This window comes from Tenrec ecaudatus, chromosome 4 (genome assembly GCF_050624435.1).
Source record: "Tenrec ecaudatus isolate mTenEca1 chromosome 4, mTenEca1.hap1, whole genome shotgun sequence".
Classification (NCBI taxonomy): domain Eukaryota; kingdom Metazoa; phylum Chordata; class Mammalia; order Afrosoricida; family Tenrecidae; genus Tenrec; species Tenrec ecaudatus.
In genome coordinates this window covers 10,036,263-10,056,629 of record NC_134533.1, presented here as the reverse complement: position 1 = coordinate 10,056,629, position 20,367 = coordinate 10,036,263, and the positions used below count along the sequence as shown (strand labels likewise).

At 43.8% G+C, this 20,367-nt stretch overlaps 1 protein-coding gene across 1 annotated transcript in view; it reads left to right on the top strand.

The window, feature by feature from the left end:
• The window catches only part of LOC142446259 (organic anion transporter 7-like), a 38,263-nt gene extending 20,884 nt beyond the window's left edge, over positions 1–17,379 (top strand). Inside the window, exons 6-9 of the mRNA XM_075548030.1 lie at positions 4,138–4,253; positions 13,306–13,520; positions 15,984–16,092; positions 17,172–17,379. Coding sequence (XP_075404145.1) covers positions 4,138–4,253; positions 13,306–13,520; positions 15,984–16,092; positions 17,172–17,379 — 648 coding nt within the window. The remainder of the gene's footprint in view (positions 1–4,137; positions 4,254–13,305; positions 13,521–15,983; positions 16,093–17,171) is intronic.
• The last annotated feature ends 2,988 nt before the right edge of the window (positions 17,380–20,367 follow it).

Genomic DNA, 20,367 nt, shown 5'->3' with positions numbered 1-20,367 from the left:
GAAGGCCATGACCACACAGAAGTCTCATTAGCTATCTCCAGATTGACAGTTTAGACTCCACCCCCTACACTCTTAATCCTTCAATTAATTGACACCAGATCAGGTGACGACCACAGTTCTGGACTTCCCATTCTTTGTAATGCTGTCCAAATCTGCTAGGATCCACTTTGTCTAATGCTTTTGTACTGTCAGTGAAACACAAACATTTTCCTCTGTTATTTTCTGCTTTTATCCAAGATCCATCTGATATAGCGATGACACCTTTGTTCTGCTCCCTCTTCTGAATCTGGCTCAAATTTCTTGAGTTCTCTGTGGATAGAGTGCTGCCCCTGTTTCACAGTATCTTCAGTAAGAATGTACTTGCTTGTGATCTTACTGGTATTATTGTATCATTTTGTTGGCTCATTTTTCTTTGCAATAGACGCACATGTGGATTTCTTTCAGTTATTTGGCCAGGTCGTTGTCTTCCAAATGTCTTGGCAGACACGAGGTACCGAGGGCATCACTGCAAAATACGGTTCCAGGAATTGATAGAAAGCTCATAAACTGTTTCAATACACTGATGCAGTGCTGTAGCTGGTCACTCATTCTGTGCCAAGAAATTTGGGAGACAGCTCTCTGGCCAACTGACTGGAGGAGATCCATATCTATTTCCATCCTAAAGAAGAGTAATCCCACAGAATGTGAAAATTAATGAGCAATAATTCGATTGTTCATTAATATCACACCCAAGTAGCAATTCACTGACGACAATTCAATGGTAGAAGCAGCACATCAACAGGGAGCTTACAGAAATTCCAGCTGGATTCCGAAGAGGATGTGAAACCAGGGATGTCAGTGCTGAGCTCAGCTGGGTGTTGACTTAAAGCAGAGACTACCAAGGAGATGTTTCCTTGTATGTGTTTTATTGATGACTATGTAGAACATAATGATTATGGATAATATTCCAAACGATGGGGATTCCAGAATGCTCAATTGTCAGGGGAAGCCAGCCCCTAACACATCATTATGGGTCCGGTAGCGCAATTGCACAGCGATAAGTAAAGATCATAGTAAAGTTATAGAGAGCATGAGAGAGAGAAGAGAAGTATTGAAATAAATGGAGTCAGACACGATTCATGGTAGCATGCTCACCTCAGCCCCACTTGGTGGTCCACGTGGAGGGAGAGATTTTAATGCTAGCCCAGGCCTTTTATATTCTCTGGGGACGTGCAAGCCCCCTAATTACAGGTGAAGACATATGTCACAGGAAGGAGTTGTGCTATAGGTAATACAGTAATGAGAGGGGTGGTCTAGGGAAATACACGCAATAGGAAGAGGAGGGATTGGGGGTACACATGTGACAAGATGGGCGGATCCTAGGTCCATGATGGCAGCCTAACCTTGGATGCCACAGACCAGTTTGGCCTGTTCCCTGGCTCAACTGATAGAGACCATTAATCCATTGTCTCTAGCAGCAGGGAGCAGGCCCACCCCTGTGGTGTGAAGAGACAGCAGTCTGGCAGGGACTGCCTTCAGGGAAGATGCCTATGAGCATCTGACCTCCCCCCACACTCAATTGTGCTCAGGAGGAACCTGTGCTGTACATACAACCAGGCATTCCAGTGGAACAAGGGGACACGGAACGGTTTAAAATCAGGGAAGGTGTGTCTCCATCCTTATCCAACCTGGATGCTGAGCAAATAATCTAAGCGTATATGGAGCAGTGCCTGGCATCAGGATTGAATGAAGGCTTCAAGCAACCTGTGAGATGCAGATGATACAACCTTGCTCGTGGAAAGTGACTCAAAGCATTCACTGATGAAAATCAATGAAAATCAAAGACTGCGGCCAGAGGAATGGATTTCACTCGAATGTAAAGAAAACAAAGATCCTCACAAGTGAAACCAATAAGCAATACCATGATAAAGAGAGAAACGATCCAAGTTTCAAGGACTTCATTTTTCCTTGCATCCACAGTCGATGCTAATAGAAACAGCCGTCAGGAAATCAAACTGTATTTTGACGTGGGTGAGTCTCCGCCAAAAATCTCTTTTAAGTGCTAAAGCGGAGCTGATGCCAGGGGCTTAAGTGGAGAGCAAATGTTTTGAGAATGATGAGGAAAACGAATGTACAAATGTGTTTTATACAATTGAGGTGTGTATGGATTGTGATAAGAGTTGTCCGAGCCCCAATAAAATGATTAAAATTTTAAAAAAAGAGGGAAAAAAAGTGTCACCGTGAGGGTTAGGGTATGCTTGACTGAACCTGTGAAGTTTCTGGTGGCGTCATCTGCATGCAAAGCTGGGCATTGAATCAGGAAGACTGGAGCAGAATGGACACACTTGAAGGATGTTGGCAAAGAATATGGACCACACCACTGGCTGCTGGAAGAATAAACAATCTGTCAGGGAAGAATTACACCCCTAATGCTCCTTAATATCAAAGATGGCCAGACTTCACAACTTCGGACTTGTTATTGGAAATGTAAAAGGGAAGGGGACACGAGGAGTGACATCTGACCTCCTTTATGTACACAGTGTGTGTGTGTGTGTGTGTGTGTGTGTGTGTGTGTGTGCTACCAGGGCTGAGAAGAATTAGCATCATCAGATCATCAACCCAAGGCCCATTTCCACGGGGCTAAGGTCAGACATACCTCCATTTTCATCCCTTTTACCTGAATCCTAACTCCACCTGTCCCTCTCCCACAGCACACTACTCCTGTGGCTGAGTTTCAGGAGTTCATTGAAATGGCCACGTAATGCCCACACTTAAGGGGTTAGCAGGGAAGTTCACAGGTTACAACTCAGGTAAGATATACTCAGGATAGAGTTTTTCAGTCAGGACAATTTCTTCTCTTTTGTGCCCACAGGCAAGCTCCTGTAGGGCTGCCAATACATGCCTGAAAGGGAGGCTATTCTGCCATGTCAACAGGAAGGCACTCCAGTTTTGTGGGTCAGCAGCTCAACTCTCTCAATTCGGCACCCAGAGGGACTCCATCCCCCAAAGCCCTCAGCTGCACAGGTTCTGTGGGCTGGAACGTCCACCGCTCTGTCTCTTGCTCTGGCTCCTCATCTACTCTTGCTCCTATTCTGGTGTGAACGCTGTGTCCTGGACCAAGCGGGCAAAATGTCCAGGGATCTTGGGGATCCAAAGGATGCACTCCATTCCTCTTTTCTCCTGCCGGTAGTGAAACCTCCTTTTCCTGTTTCTGAGACGGCTCCTTTTACATCCAGCAGGAAGGGCACTAAAAATGAACGATTTTAACCATCACTCACAGCTGAATCCTCGAATCCAATCAGTATCTTCTTCCCCCTTCTTCCCCTCGACACATCAGAAAAACAAATGTCATTTGGTGGGAGCTACGGAGACTATGTTTAGAAGAGCCCCGTTAAATAATTCACTGCATTGCAAGGAGGGACTAGGCCCTCGAGAAGGACATGGTGCTTGGTGAATTAGGGGTGGGGGTCCATGCAAAAGAGGAAGATCCTCAAGATGGGTTGACATGGAGACTGCAACAAAGGGCTCAACATTTGTGAGGATGGTGTATGACTGAGTTAAGCGTTGGAATTAAACTTGATAAAACCCAACAACAACACTAATCCCATGGATGAAAATAACCAAGCCTTTTATCAATCTCTGCTTCAATTGCCAAAAGAACAAACAACACTGTCCTGGAAGGAGTTCAGCCAGAGTGCTCCTTGGAGGCAAGGATGGCGAGACCTTGTCTTACATGCTTTAGACATGTTGTCAGGAGAGACCAGTCCCTGGAGAAGGACATCATGCTTGGTAAAGTAGAAGGGCCGAGAAAAGAGGGAGGACCTTGATGGGATGACCTGACACAGCGGTTGGAACAATGGGTTCAGGCAGAGGAACAGTGGTGAGGATGGTGCGGGACTGGGCAGTGTTTCCTTCAGTTGTGCAGAGGGTCGCTAATGGGTTGGAACGGAGTCGATGGTCCTTACAATTTATTTTGTAACACTTTTCACCATTGTATTGCTTGCTTAATGATTACATTTGAACTAAACCAAAGCTCCTTGAAACAGAATATACATTTCTGATGGGTGCATAGTACGTGCGAACCCCTGCCCCATTCCCCCGCTGGATGCCTGTTTTCTGGCAATGGATGCATGTTTATTTTTCTTGTTGTCATTCAAGGTTTTGAGATTCACCATGAGGGAGGAGTTGGAGACGGCTCAGACCAAAGCATCTGTATGTGACTTGTTTCGCACACCCAACCTGCGCAAAAGAATGTGCATCCTCTGGTTTATGAGGTAGGTCTGAGAAGCAATAAACCATTGCATGCCTCAACCTATTGTTTTTTATGAAAGATTGCAACAGTGCTGGGGGCACTGAATAAATTATATATATATAAATGAGGAAGGAGTACAAAAATATTTTGGCAAGTGCTATGGTTCAAGGTCATCAACATTATAGAACTACTCACTGTTGTTGTTATGTGTCGTAGAGCTGGCTCTGGTTCATTGCAATACTTTGGACGACAGCATTAAAATCCGCTTCGTTCTGAGCCATCCTCATCACTGTTCTTAGGTTGGAGCCCGTTGTTCGAGCCACTGTGCCATCCCATCCTGTTGAGAGTCTTGCTCTTTTTCACTGTCCCTCTCCTGTATCAAGGGTGATGTCCTTTTCCAGTGACCGCTCTCTCCTGACAGCATGTCCAAATTATGAGAGACAAAGTCTGGGCATCCTTGCTTCTCAGGGGGCATTCTGGCTGACTTCTTTCAAGACCGATTTGTTTGTTCTTTGGCAGTTCGTGGTATTTTCAGTATTCTTCTCCAGCACCACAATTCAAACACATCAGTTCTTCACTCTTTCGTATTCAATGTTCAACTTTCACATGAATATGAGACAGTTGAAAATACCGTGGCTTGGGTCAGGCACCCCTTCGTCCTCAAAGTAACACCCTTGTTTTTCAACAAGACTTTAAAGAGGTCTTGTGCAGCAGATTTACCCACTGCAATGCATCGTTTTGATCTCTTGACTGCTGCTTCCATGAGCATTGATTGTGGACCCGAGCAAGATGAAATCCTTGACAACTTCAATCTTTTCTCCATTTACCATGCCACTTATTGGTCCAGTGGTGAAGACCAAAAATTTTGGCTTTCTTTAAATTGAGTTGTCATACATACTGAAGGCTGCAAGCCTTGATTTTTATCAGCTTCAAACCCTCCCCACTTTTAGCAAGCCAGGTCCTGTGCCTATAGCAGCTTGCTAACAAGCCTTCCTGCAATCTTGATGCCACATTCTTCTTCATATAATCCAGATGCTCTGATGGTTTGCTAAGAATTCAGAGCGAATAAGTCTGGTGCGAAGATACAACCCTGACACGCATCTTTCCTGACGTTTCAACCATCCCGTGCTCTGTTCACACAACTGCCTCTGGACACATGTATGAGTTCTGAATGAGCACAATGAAGTGCTTTGGAATTCCCATTTTCCCAAGGCTGTCCACGGATTGTTGCTGTTGCTGTAACTTCATTTAGCACGTTTTTGTTGAGAATATACATAGTAAAGTTAGAACGTGTGCCGTTAAGCGACACGGATTCAGTCTGGGAGTTGTGCAGCCATCCCCTGCTTTTCTGAAATGTCCCCTAGTTGCATAAATTCACGGCCTCCTCTGGGTCCTTTCGACTCTTAATGTTGCTTTTGTCCACTTAATTGTCTGTGGGTAGTTCTTTTTATAAAAATTAATTAATTAAATTATTAAAAAATTAACCCATCATTTTATTGGGGGCTCTCACAGCTCTTATACCGTTCCATACACCAGTTGTGTCAAGCATATTTGTATATATGTTTCCACCTCCATTTCCAAAGCACTTTCTTTTTAAAATCATTTTATTGGGGGCTCACACAGCTCTTTAAAAAATGTTAATTTTTCATACAGTTCTTATCACAATCCGTACATCCATCCTTTGTGTCAAGAGCATTTGTACATTTGTTGCCATCATCATTCTCAAAACATTTTCTTTCTACTTGAGCCCTTGGTATCAGCTCCTCATTCTTGCCCTCTCTCTCCCCTACCCCTCACCTTGACAATTTATACATTTTTTTTCATGTCTTACACTGACCAATGTGTCTCTCCACCCACTTTTGTTGTCCATCCCCCAGGGAGGGATTGTATGTAGATCATTGTGACTGGTTCCCCCTTTCTCCTTCCACCTTCCCCTTCCCCTCCTGGTATGGCTCCCTCATTATTGTTCCTGAGGGGTTTATCTGTCCTGGATTCCCTGTGTTTTCAGCTCTTATCTGTACCCATGTACATGCTCTGATCTAGCCGGATTTGTAAGATAGACTTGGGATCATGATAGGCTGTGGGGGAGAGGGGAGGAGGGGCAGCGGCTGGAGAGGAAGCATTAAAGAACTAGAGGAAAGTTGTATGTTTCATCAGTGCTATACTGCACCCTGACTGGCTTGTTTCTTCCTTGTGACCCTTCTGTGAGGGGATGTTAAATTATCTGCAGATGGGCTTTGGGTCTCCACTCTGCATCCTCCCTCATTAACATTGATATGATTTTTTTGTTCTGGGTATTTGATGTGGTGTGCTTCCTCCATGTGGACTTTGCTGCTTCTCAGCTAGATGACTGCTTGTTTGTCTTCAAGCCTTTAAGACCCAGACACTGTATTTTTTGATAGCCGGGCACCATCAGCTTTCTTCACCACATTTGCTTTGCACCCATTTTGTCTTCAGCGATTGTGTTGGGAAGGTAAGAATCGCAGAATGCCAGGTTATTAGAACAAAATGTTCTAGCATTGAGGGAGTATTTGAGTTAGAGGCCCAATGCCCATCTGCTACCTTGATATTTAACATATAAATATATGCACACAGGTCGGTTTCCCTACCGTTGTATACAAATATATTTACACATATACATAGATTGTTATGCTCCACAGAGTGGAATGCCTTTGAAAAATCAATAAAACACAAGTAACCATCTTTCTGGTATTTGCTTTCAGTCAAGATCCAACTGACAATAGCAATTGATATCCCTTGTTCCATGTCTTTTTCTGAATCCGACCTGAATTTCTAGAAGCTCTCTTCAATGCACTGCTGCAGCTGTTGGATGATCCTCAGCAAAATTTTACTTGAATGTGATATAAATGACATTCTATAATTTTCACATTCCGTTGGGCCTTTGTTCTTTGGTCAGCTGGCTAGGTAGCTGTCTTTCAAATTCCTTAGCATAGATCAGTGAGTGCTTCCAGTGCTCCATCAGCTTGTGGAAACATTTCCATTGGTGTTCCACCGGTTCCGGGAACTTTGCTTTGAGCTAATGCCTTCAGGAAAGCTTGGATTTCTTCCTACAGTATTATTAGTTCTTGACCACATGCTGAAAGTAGACTAGGGTGTTTTTTTTGTACATTGATTATTCTTTTTATTTTCTTTTGATGTTTCCTTCATTGTTCAATACTTTGCACATAGAATTTTCCAATATTGCAACTCAAGGCTTGACTTTTTTCTTTAGTTCTTTCAGTTTAAGATATTTTTAGTGCATTCTTTCACTTGGGTTTTCTAACTTTTAGTCTTTGCACAGTTTCTTTATAATATTTTACTTCTAGAGCTGCCTTTTGAAATTTTGGGTTCAGTGCTTTGACCTCATCATCATTCCATTTGATTTAGCCACTCTATGATTCGGAGCAAGTTTCAGAGTCTTTTTTGACATTCACTTTGATTTTTTTCTTTCTTTCTTGTCTTTTGAATGATCTTTTATTTTTTTCCATATACGCTGTTCTTGATGTCATCCCACCGCTCATCAGGTCTTCTGTCATTATGTTCAAATCTGTTCTTGAGAGGTTCTCAAGATTCAGGTGAATATATATATATATATGGTTCTATTTTGGTTCTTGGGGACTTGTTTTAATTTTCTTCAGCTTTAACTTGAATTTACATATGAGCAATTGACCGTCTGTTCCACAGTCAGCCCTGACTTCATTTTGGCTACTGATATTGAACTTCTCCACGGTTTCGTCCTACAGTTATAGTCGGTTTGATTTCTCTGTATTTCATCTGGAGGAGTTCATATGTATTGTGTTGTTGCCAAAGGTAGTTGTGATTGAAGAAGTACTGGTCTTGCAAAATTCTATCACTTTGTTTCTATCACCAAGGCTGTGGTTTCCAACTACGATCCTTTTCCCTTTGTTTCAAACTTTTGCTTTTCAAACACCATTAAGTGTCAATGCATCTTAATTGCAAGTTTGATAAAGTTAAGCCTGGAGAGGATGGTAAATTTCTTCATTACTAGTTTTAGGGGTGGGTGCATACATTTAAATAATAGTTGTCTTGACTGTATTTCCTTATTTGGGTATCGATATTATCCTATTATAGATAGCATTTTGATGATGAATGCAATACCATCCTGCTTGAAGCTGTCATTCCTGTCATCGTAAACAATAAGACTCCTGATTAAAAATGGCCAATACCAGCCCATTTCAGTTCACAAATGTCTAGATACTGGTCTTCATGTTACATCTAATTTTTGACAACTTCCCATTTCCCTAGACTTATAGTTTGCACGTTCCAAGTTCCCGTTATTAATAGATGTTTGCAGCCATCAGCAATGAAGGTTCTGTAGGCTTTATCCCCACAAGCTTTTCCCTATTGATGTCATTTTGGTCTGCTCTACTTTGAGAAGGCAGCCATTCCTCTGTCATATATTGAGATGACCTAAGATAATTGCTCATCTCTGGCACTATCTTTGACAATGTTCTGATGATTTTCATGAGTTTTTCAGAAGCTGACAACGTTCTGCTGTTATCCATGAGGTTCTCAGTGGCTAGCTCCTCCGAAGTTGACAGCCATCCAAACTCATTGCCACTGAGTAGATTCTGACTCATAGCGGCCCTATAGGACAGGGTAGAACTGCCCCCAAGGGTTTCTGAGACTGTAACTCTTTGAAAGAGTGGAAACACCCCTTTTTCTGCAGCAGAGCAGCTGGTGGATTTAAACAGCTGACCTTGCAGTTAGCAGATCAACTTGTGAACACCGTGCCACCAGGACTAACTACGTTATGAGTCCCCTATCTTAGATTCCCCTACTGTGTTCATCATTAGTGACTGTGACATGGAATACTAAGGACTGAAGATTGAAGGAGCTGTAGGTCGACGCCATACATCAGCGGTTCTCAACTTCTGGGTCGCGACCCCTTTGGAGGTTGAACGACCCTTTCACAGGGGTCGCCTGATTCATAACAGTAGCAACATGACAGTGATGGAGTAGCAACGAAAATACTTTTGTGGTTGGGGTGTCACCACAGCATGAAAGGGTCACGGGCTTAGGAAGGTTGAGAACCACTGCCTTACACGAAGAAAGCAAAAGGTCGTTAGAAAGAGAGAAAAGAAAGAGAAAACCAACATGGATGTCAGAAGAGACTCTGAAATTTCCTCCTGAATGTAGAGTGGCTGAAGCGAATAGAAGAAATGATGAAATAAAAGTGATAATCAGAAAATTTTGAAAGTGCAGCTAAAAAGACAACATAACCTCTTAAAGTGAAATTTGCAAAGAACTGGCATACGAAGCTGAAAAGGAAGAACACGTTCAGCATTTTGCAAAATAAAGGAACTGAAGAAAAAAAACCTCAAGGCCCAATTTACAATCTTGAAGGAGTCGGTGGGTAATGTATTGAATGCTACAGGAAGCATAAAAAAATATGGAAAGAATACAGAGTAATGATACCAAAAAAGAATTGGTGGACATTCCACTGTTTCACAAGTAGTATATGATCAAAAAATGCCGTCAATGAAGGAAGTAGTCCAAGCTGCAATGAAGGCACTGGTAACAAAACAAAACAAAACAATAAAACAAAGCTCCAGGAATTGATGGACTACCAATAGAAAAATTTCAGTAAATTGCTATAGCCCTGGAAGAACTCTCACATCTATGCCATGGAGTGTGGCACGCAGCTTCCTGACAAACCCACTGGAAGAGGTCTGTATTCATGTCCATTCCAAAGAAAGGTCACCCGACAATGTGGATAGGATTGAACAATATCACTCATATCACAAGCAAGTAAGAGTTTGCTAAAGACAATGCGACAGTAGTTGGAACAGTTAATTGTCGGGGAGCTACCAGAAATTCAGGTTGGATTCAGAAGAGTTCACGGGATGAGGGTTAGCATTGCTGATATCAGATGGATCTTGGCCAAAAGCAGAGAACACCAAAAAGAAGGCTCCTTGTGTTTTATTGACTGTGCAAAGGCATTCCACTGTGTGGATCACAACAAACCGTGGACAGCCTTGAGAAGAAGGAAAATTCCAGAGCATTTCAGCATGCACATACAGAACCTGTACATGGAACAAGAGGCAGCCATACAAACAGAGGAAAAGATTACCGCATGGTCTGAAATCAGGAATCATGCCAGGGTTGCATCCTCTAACCACACCTCTTCAATCTATATGCTGGGCAAGTGGCCGAGAAGCTGGGCTGTGTAAAGAAGTGTGAGAAAGTGGCATCAAGATGGGAGGGAGGCTTTTTAACCACCTGCAACATGCACCTGACACAACCTTGCTTGCTGAAAGCAAGGAGGACTTGAAGCACAGCTGACGAAGGTCAAGGATGGTGGCCTTCAGTGTGGATGACAACTCAATGTAAAGAAGTCCCAAAGCCTCACAACCAGACTGATAGAAAACATATGATAAACGGAAAAAAGATCGACCTTGTTAGGGATTTCGTTTTGCTTGTATCCACAATCAAGATGTTCGAGCAAGGCACTGCATTGGGCAAGTCTGCGGCACCAGGCCTTTCTAAGTGTTGAAAAGCAAGGATGTCATTTGGAAGATTGAGGTGTACCTGGCCTAAGACATGGTCTTTTTACTTGTCCTATATGCATGTGAAAGTTGGGCAGTGAATCAGGAGATAGCAGGAGAATGGATATTATTATGAAGTGTGGTGTTGGGGAAGAATATTGAAAGTACGTGGACTACCAGAAGAACAAACAAATCTGTCATGGAAGCCGTATAGCCAAGAGTAGCCCCTTAAAAACGATGATAGTGAGACTGCATCTTACATATTTTGGACATGTTATCAGGTGTGGTAGTTACATGATCTCCTGTCAACCAGAGCGTGTTATGGGTGAAGGGGTGGAGTTTAGCCTGTCAGTCAGGTCGCAGCTTGATGACCTAATTTGGAGGCTCAATAGAGATAAAAAGCTCACTGAAGGCTGGACCCACTCTCTCTCTGTCAGACATTCCTGTTGACAAGTCACAGGAAACTATGCTGATGGCAGCCAGAGCCCTGGATGTGCAGGCACCATGTGGAGATCCATGTCAGTGTTGAGATGCTTCCACCGCCACTGGATCCACAAGACTTTCCACAAGCCTGTGATCTTCCTGTTTTTTGGCATCATTGTATGTGGTGCGTGAGTCTGAAGAGGAATTTATAGACTGGTATTGGACATCTGGACTAATATTGGGCTTATGGACTTGACCTGGATTAGTTTGGGATGTTTTCTTAATATTCAATTACTGTTTAATAGAAAGCTCTTTCTTACACACACGAGTGGCCCTGGATTTGTTTCTCTAGTCAACTTGGACTAAGACATCAGGAGAAATCAGTTCCTGGAATAGGGCATCATGCTTGGTAAAGTTGAGGGGCAGCGGAACAGGGAAGGCTTTTGATAAGGTAAATTGACACAGTGGCTGCAACAATGTGGCCCAAACATAAGAACAATTGTGAGAATGACATAGGATTGGACAGTGTTCTGTCTATTATATATAGGGTTGTTATGAGTCGAACCGCCTCACCAACACCTACCAACATTGCTCTGTCCAATTTAATATTTTCTTATCTCCATCTTGAGAGTTTTAATATTGATTATTGTATTCTTCAGTTCTAAAATTGTCATTGGGTTCTTCTTATCTCTATTTCTTTGCTGACATTTTTCCTACATTTCTTTCAAGAGTGTTTATAATTTTTTTTCTTGCTGTATTTTTATGGTAGCTCCTACAAAACCCTTTTCTGATCATTCCAACACCTATGTCATGTGAGGGTTAGCGCCTGTTGTGTTTTCCCAATCAATATGCGATTGTTGAATTATCTCCAAATCTTTTGAGTATTGTAAATTTCTGGTTCTCATTAAATTAAAAACAAGACTTAGCATGCATTCAACTCTTATGCAAGTCTGTCTCATTTGGGCGCGGGGGTTGTTGCTTACATGCCAGTTGTGTTCACAGCATCTTTGGAGTGCTATTCTGATTTGTACTCCATGCACTATCCAGAGAACTGGACTCCACTCTGAAATCTCCCCAGCACGTGGGCATTAGCACAGGTTCGTATGGCCAGCAAGGTCTCAGTGCACAGGGCCTGTGGTCATTGTAAGCAAGGTGGAGGGGAGGTGATGGTGTCCCATTGTCACAGCGTAGAATGGGAATCCAAGACTCCACCTACGGACTCAACTGAGGCACAGAGCCCCCTCAGTCCTGCTGGGCAGCGTGGAGGTCAGCCGCTCCACTCAGAGACTGTCCCAGCATGGTTGCTGCTTTGCTATTCAGAGTGGGCATGGAAAACAATGATGCAGCCACAGGCTGCCCTCACTAGGGATGCTACCACTTCATCAGAGGGTGGGGATAGCTGTCTCCGGTCCATCCACAGACTCAGACAAGAAGGTTGCTGCTTCAGAAACCAGAATCCCACCCAGAGATTCAGCTCGGAGTGACGCTACCTCCTGACTGCACTGTAGAGAGAGGGTTTAGGCTCAGCACAGGAGGGCCTCTGCTCACAGCCTCTGCTGACTCCCGATGGACAAGGCTAGGGCCACAGCTTTGGTGTTCATCTGGGAAGTGATCGGCATGACTGTCAAGTTCTTTCTTGCTGGGTCAGTCAGCCCTTTCCCGGCCTTTTGTGAGCACAGGGCTTTTGGGGTTTGTCTTGTCCCTAGGGTTTGTGATCTGTGGGCTTCTTAGTGCCCACGCGGGGACATAAAGATGATCTCCACCCCACCCCGCCTCCCACACTCCTCTGGAGCTAGAGAGCGCTGGCAGGATCCTTGAGGGAGGAAAGTAGGAGGGAGAGGTAGGAGGTGCTGCTCCTCATGTTCTGAGCATCTTAGGGAGTCTGCCTTCCTTTGCTCACGTTTCAGAATCTTCTGATAATTAAGTATTTCTTTAGTCTGGGATGGTTTTGTTGTCCAGGTGGTGGTGGCTGAATCCCTGGGAGGAATCAAGCACACTGTCCCTAATCCAGCTTGTGTGGACCCACCAGTCAAGCCTTCATTCGTTATCCCTGATCGCCGACTGTCGGGGGTCAGCGTTGTTACCAGCTGTCGGACGGAGGCTCACGATCTCAATGGCTGTCTTTCTTTCTTTGCTCTACAGATTTACAACCAGTCTAGCCTTTTATGGTTTGGCCCTCAACCTGCAGCACTTGGGGAGCGATATTTCCCTGTACCAGGTTATCTTTGGAGCTGCCACCCTCCCAGCTCGATGTATTGCCCTTTTGGCAATGAATCACGTGGGTCGCCGGATAAGCCAGATAGCGTTCATGTTCCTGAGTGGACTTTTCATTCTGGTCACTACGTTTGTGGCCCCAGGTGAGAGAAGTTTGGCCTTTGAAGAAAGGGAGTGGCCATTCCTCAAGCACAACATTATTCATACCTCCTTCCAGGATGGGCAAATGGGAAATAAGTTTTTTGGGGAGATTATGGATCCTTGGTGAGCCCTGGTGGCATAGTGGTTACAAGTTGGGCTGCTAACCGCAAGGTCAGCAGTTCAAAACCACCAGCCTCTCCTTGGGAGAAGATGAGACTTTCTACTCCCATATAGAGTGACAGTCTCAGAAACTCACAGGGGCAGTGCTACCTTGCCCCATCGAGTCACTATGAGTTGGCATCAACTCAACAGCAGTGAGTCTAAAATTTTTAAAAATTTTATAGATTCCTTGACTGGTGTCTAGGGTTTGGAACTTAATTCCATTTGCTACCCCTTCTATCAGCTACCTACTCCGTAGCTGATGGCTTCAAGGGTAAAAAATCCACAAGGGGATCGGCAGGAAAGCTGTTCTATCCATCATCACGTTGCAGAAGTATCTCCACAGTGATTGGCAAATGGTGCCCTCCCCCCTTTCCTCCTATCGTTTCAGTAGAACGGTTGCACTGTTAACCATAGGCAGGAGGGACTATGAGGTGGGAGGCCTGAGGTCAAGGCCGAATAATATGTGTTGCCTTGACAGCTGACAAAATCCAGGGGGCCTCATCTGGCCTCCCTGCAAGTTCCCCTCTCCACTGTGCTTCCATCTATAACATCTCCAGGGCTAATTCTCTTTGACAAGAGAACCAGGCACATCTCCTGCTTCTTTTTGAGTAGTGGGTTGTACTTCCTACCAGTTTATAGACTCATTCAAACAAGCCCGTCACATTCTTGCGAGAACCTCGAGTCACCCGACCCTCTTTGATCGTGAAAAGCTGACTGCTCTTGCTGTTCACTCTGTTCAGGAGGGCGAACTCTGCGCGGCACCTGTATGGCTGAGAGGACACTGTTCTCAGTGTCCCGTGTTGGATGACAGGTGCTCAGTCGTCTCCATAATCCTTTGGGAGGAACCCTTCCTCACTCTTGGTGTGAACAGAAGGTGATTCAAACAGGCTTTGTAGTCCTGTAAAGAGAGACAGTCTCAGAAAACCCACAGGGGCAGTTCTACCCTGTCCTGCAGGGTCGCTGTGAGCCAGCATCGACTTGAAGGAAGTACGTTCTTCTTGTTTTTGCTTTTATTCTTCACTGAGGAGCCCGTTGCGTTGCGCTTCTCTCAAGTAAAATCTCAAGAACGAGTCCATTGTTGGATCTTTATGCATCCACGGGGAACTCTTATGGTGCAGTGGCTAAAATACTGCGCTGCATACCAAAAGGTTGGTGGTTCAAATCCACTCGCCACTCTTTGAAAGAAAGAAAGATGGTGGTCTATTTCTGCAAAGAGTTATAAACCTGTGAAGATTTATAAATCTGTAAGGATTTCTATAGCTTTCGAAACCCTATGGGGGTAGCCCTGCTCTGTTCAGTAGGGTCCAATGGATTCAGTAAGTTCCGATGGACAGCTGTGGGCTCTGGTGTGGTCTCCTTATGTATCTGCTTAAGGATATGGTATGAACTCACTGTGAGACATCCTGGCTTAGGAAACGTCTTCCTGGGCACAGGAGCCATGCCTGACTGTATGATGAAACCGAGCACAGGAATATTATATGAGATGGCTTCCAAAAATGCCTGAAAAAATTTCCATGGCCTTTACATTCTTTCCCCCATCCCCCATAGGGAGTCAATGGCAGAGCAGTTTAAAAAAAAGAAGAAGAAAAAAAGCCCTTTCACTTTGCTAGGCCATGAGACAATTTTATTAATATAGTGGATTAATGCAGAATGCACTTCCTCACCAGAACGGAAGCACTGTCCTACAACAGATTTTCCCTTATTGTTTAGATAATTGCATCATTAAACCGTCCCTTCAATGGTCCCAATATCTGACATTTCTTTTTCCTCAAATCGCAGCTCCTATTTTTGATCACTTACTCATGACGCAGCATTATGGAACCAGCTTCTCCTGATTCTTTCATGGTCTCCAAAATCGCATTTCTTGACATTAACTGATGCAACACTTACCCTGCTGTGAAAGGGTCTTTGCACCAGAATCGTTAATTACTCAAAGACAGAACTGAGCTATTTCCTATTTAGTTATTACTCACATGAGAAGCCCATCTGCTAAGTTCATCTTCATGAAAAAAACAAACAAATAGAACACACTTCTGTCACACGCCCCCTCGCTGGGTTTTCACTGGCAATGGGTGGGAGACTTGGCATAATGAACTCAGATGTGTTTCTTCTCTGCTTAAGCCCCCACGAGGTTGACAACCCAGTGTGTGTGTTAGCTTACCGACCATCTTTGTTCTCTCTCCATGGATTCCCCTATAATGTTTTTTTCGTCTTGTGGCCACTGATCAACCTGGTGTTTCCCGCCCTTAACTAGGGGTTTCCAACTGAGTTTCTCCATGTCTGACGGGCTGTTCTTTCCCCAGAAATACCCACACTGCGTGTGGCTCTGGCGGCGTTGGGAATCTGCACCGTATCAGCCACGTCCACCGGGATTTCTGTCTACCGCAACGAGCTCACGCCCACCGTGCTCAGGTACAAGCGATGAGGGACTGACTCCCTGTCAGAGGCACAGACATTATTTGTCAGCTAAGACTAGAGGCATTTGGTGGCGGTAGAGCTGTGCCTGGGTAAATGTCCAAAACCACAAGTCATAGAGATACCATGAATGTCCCCCTCGGAGCCCTGGCGGAGCACCAGTGACGAGTTCTTTTGGGAACCAGAAAACTGGCAGTTCAAACGCACTCAGGTGACCCCAGAGAGAAAAACCGGCAACCTGCTTCCATAAAGATTTCAGCCCAGAAGACCCATGGGGGGTTCGCCATGAGTTGGAATCAACTTGGTGGCACCCGGCAGCAGCAGCCGCCATACGATGCTGCGATGATTCCCAGCAGTCGTTAATGAAAGTTCTCTGCATTACAGCCTCACCTCATCTGTACTTCACCCATTCAAGGTGGCCTTAACTGAAAGGTGTGGGTAGTGCTTGCCACACTGGGTGATACCAGCCCCCCGGGGGCTTGCAAAAGCTGAAACCTACACTGAATCCTGGGTTACAGTACACATATTTTTGGGGGAGCGGGTGCTGAGGAATTTTCTTTCTGAAAAGGGGATGAAGGCCAAATAAGTTTGGGGAGCAATTAAGGACTTTACAAAATCACTCCTCGGGGTTGGTTGCGGGTTGGGGGGGAGGGGGAAATCTCAAAAGCAAGTATTTGCCCTCAAGTTTTGGTTCCTAGCAGCTGTGCTTTGATCTCTCTCATCATCAAATAAAAACAAGAGATTTTGAATGAAACCCAGGACAGGTCAATCTATAGAGACAGTAACTGTGTTCATGGTTCCTTGGGGGATGGCACAGGAGGTTGGGGGAAGATGGGGGGGGGCTGATAACAATGCGTACAAGATCAAAGAAAATGTTCTGAAACCGATCGTGGTGATGACTGCACAACTCTTCTCTATGCAACTGAACTATTGCATTGGATGCAACATAGATGCCAATAGATGAGCTATTGCATTGGATGCGACATAGATGCCAATATACCTGTTGGAAAAAATGCTACAAATAAAATTATGTTCATGGATCGTTAACAGGTGTTCTTTCTTCTTCTCACCCACAGGGGCACAGCTTTCGGAATCATTTTGGTAGCCAGTCGGGTTGGAGGGACACTGGCTCCTCTTATTATGACACTGACCATTTATATGCCTCTTCTGCCCTGGGTCCTCTATGGCGTCTTCCCCATCCTCGCTGGGTTTCTGGTTTCTTTTCTTCCTGAAACCAGAGATCTTCCTCTGCCTGACACGATTCAGGATGTGGAAAACAGGTGAGTAAGCATTCAAGTGGGTATTTGAGAATGGTGTGTTCTCCAGGTGTGTGTGTGTGTGTGTGTGTGTGTGTGTGTGTGATTTAATACCTGAGGAACACAGAACCTATGGGGATAAGGGGTGGGACTTTCCCCAATGGGTCAGGCCTGAGCTATTTGATCCTTTGAACAAAATGATGCCCGACTCCACTCCAGACTCCTTAGATTTGAGGTATCATCTCTGCCCAACCTTCACCATGAGCTTTAGGACAGAGGCCCATCTTTCAGCCTGCTGTTCATGGCCCATTCTCCCTGCCTCCTGAGAAGTGGACACCCCCTTGTGAATGTTCCGGTTCTGCTGAGGTTTCTGTACCAGTTTTATACCCCCTCCCTTCCTTAGCACCCATTATCCTCAAGATACCCTTGGAATGGCCCAGAGGAGGGCGATGCTCCTGTCCCTACATGATCGCCGTAGCCGAGGGAGAATGAACTCCAACACACGTTGATAAACTATAAGAGAGAAGTGAAGCCCGGCAGGATACCCATGCACCCTGTTCAGACAGTGGTCACTGGATGTGGGAGTTTTGGAGAGAAGAGAAAAGGGGCAGGGAAAGAAAGTATTTTAAAGTCAGGAGCAATAGGAAAGCATTCCTAAACATGTCAACGGGAGGACTCTGAATGAACGTTGGGTTCAGACTCAATGGTCATAGACCCTTAGGGTGAGTGTAACAACTTGCACAGGGGCTTCCTTCAATTATTTTTACTTTCTTTTCCCCAAAGAGGATTGCTGTTTCCTTCACACTCAAACCCTTCTGGGTCATGGGCTATACCCGTGCCACCTGGGGAGGAGTTGGTTTGAACCGGTTCATTCTGGATATATAAAGTTATTCTATGCGTTGCTTTCTTTTCTCCCTCTTGGCTGTAGTCTTGACTGCATTTTATTTTCCCATAACAGACAAACTTCACCCACGGGAAAGCCCGGCGAGACCTGCATGAAAGTAACCCGATGTTAAAGAGCCCTCAGAAGTTGGGTGCTGATCAAAGACCAGTTCTGAAAGGAAAAAGATTCATTGTTTTATTTCTAAATATTTGGGACAAGTAAACTATAATAGGGAATTAAAAAATATATAAATAAATAAAATAAAAAGGACAGACATATATATATAGTTGTAGGATTAAAGAGAAACTATCTTGAATAAGCTCGATGAGCATGAAGAAAATTGTAAAATATCAGAAAGTATAAAAAAAATAAAAAGAAGCTTGCAATGTGCTCCTGGAGAAGATGATGCTGATGAGAATCTTTTTAAAAAAAGTCATTTAATTGGAGGCTTTTATCACAATCCATACATACATCATGTCAAGCACATTTGTACATATGTTGTCATTATCATTTTCAAAACATTTTTTCTACTTGAGCCCTTGGTATCAGCCCAATTCCCTCCTCCTCTCCCTCCCTCATGAACCCTTTATAATTTATAAAAAAATTTTTCATGACTAATGAGAACCTAATCGTTTGGATGAGGTTGAAAAAACTTTCCTCCAAATATTTCTAAATGCTGTTTACCAGAATCAGGATTCCAAAGACGAGTCATAAGAGTGAGGGTCATTGTTTGTGCAAATAGTGTGCAGTCACTTAAGTTTTTAATATGTAAAAGCCAACAATCCATGTATTAGGGCCTCAAAAGCTGTCCTGTACATGTAACTTTCTTTTTCTCAACAGTGTTATGCAATCCATACAATTGGCTAAATTAATGTTACCATGGGGTGATTTAGAATGTTCTCAATAAAATGAAAACGATGTCTCTAACATAGATCAGGGACACATATAAAGCCTAGATATATAAATGGATTTTGAGCTGTCACTTAACTGTAACCCTAATCTAAGAACAATGACTTCTAATGACATGGCCTTACTCAGTACTTGTCCTCATGAAGAGATCTCTGAAGATATGCATGCTATAGTGTGGTAAGCAATCAGATGGTGCCTGGCTGTAAGAAAGAATAGCATTTGAGGTCTCAAAGCTAGCAGCCATCAACTAAGTCCACACGGAAGAAGCACACAAATTCATGTGATCCAAGGATGGTAAATAATAGCATCCAAATCAGAGGGAGGGAATGGTATTAAAGCTTAGATTCTGAACACCCGGTTTGCAGAAGGGTACCGTGAAAACCCAATCTGCACACGCAGTCCCCATGTGGATTAACCCTCCAGCGAATCCCCCCTGACCATTGTCCAGGGATGTGAGTAACATTGCTAACAGGCAAAGTGCATTGTAAAGCGGACTGTTGTAGATGTTAGGTTAAAATGGAATACCTTATCCTTATCATTTGATCTCCCTTTTGACCCATTTTTAACTTGTTCTAGTTCTAATGCTTTCTTTTTGATTGAGATTTTTCTCTGTTATATCTTGTCATTGCTGTTGAAGTTTTTGGTAAGTTTTTTTCTGTATATGAAATCCAAAATTGGTAAATTCATAGGCACAGCAACTGGATTAATAGTTCCCTACGGGCATGGCAGGGGAGGTTGGGGGGAAATGAGAAGCTACCAATAATGAGCACAAGAAAGAGAAAAATCTTCTGAAATTGTGGAGATTGCACAACTCCATTTATTATGACTGAACTACTGAATTGTGAATTATATGTCAATAAAGCCATTAAACAATAAAAGTGAGGGTAAACTTGGCTATATGCTAATAGCAGTATTACGATTACAGGTAAAGTTGACTTATTCAAAATGGTAATGATTCATTATCTAACCAAGAGTTGAGCTGGATCCTCAAGAGAAAATAGCCCCAATCGGGCCCTGATACATGTTAAATATTGGTATATGAGGATTTAGAGATCAGAAATCATGAACAAATAAAGGCTATATGCTAAATATTACTGGTTGGGCAAATAAAGGATTGTGGATTAGATGTTGCTACAATTATACTACAATTATTCATTTAGTGTTTGGCTGAGATACAATAGCTCATGCTGCACCTAATGTCAGCATACATTTCAATTTGGTTAC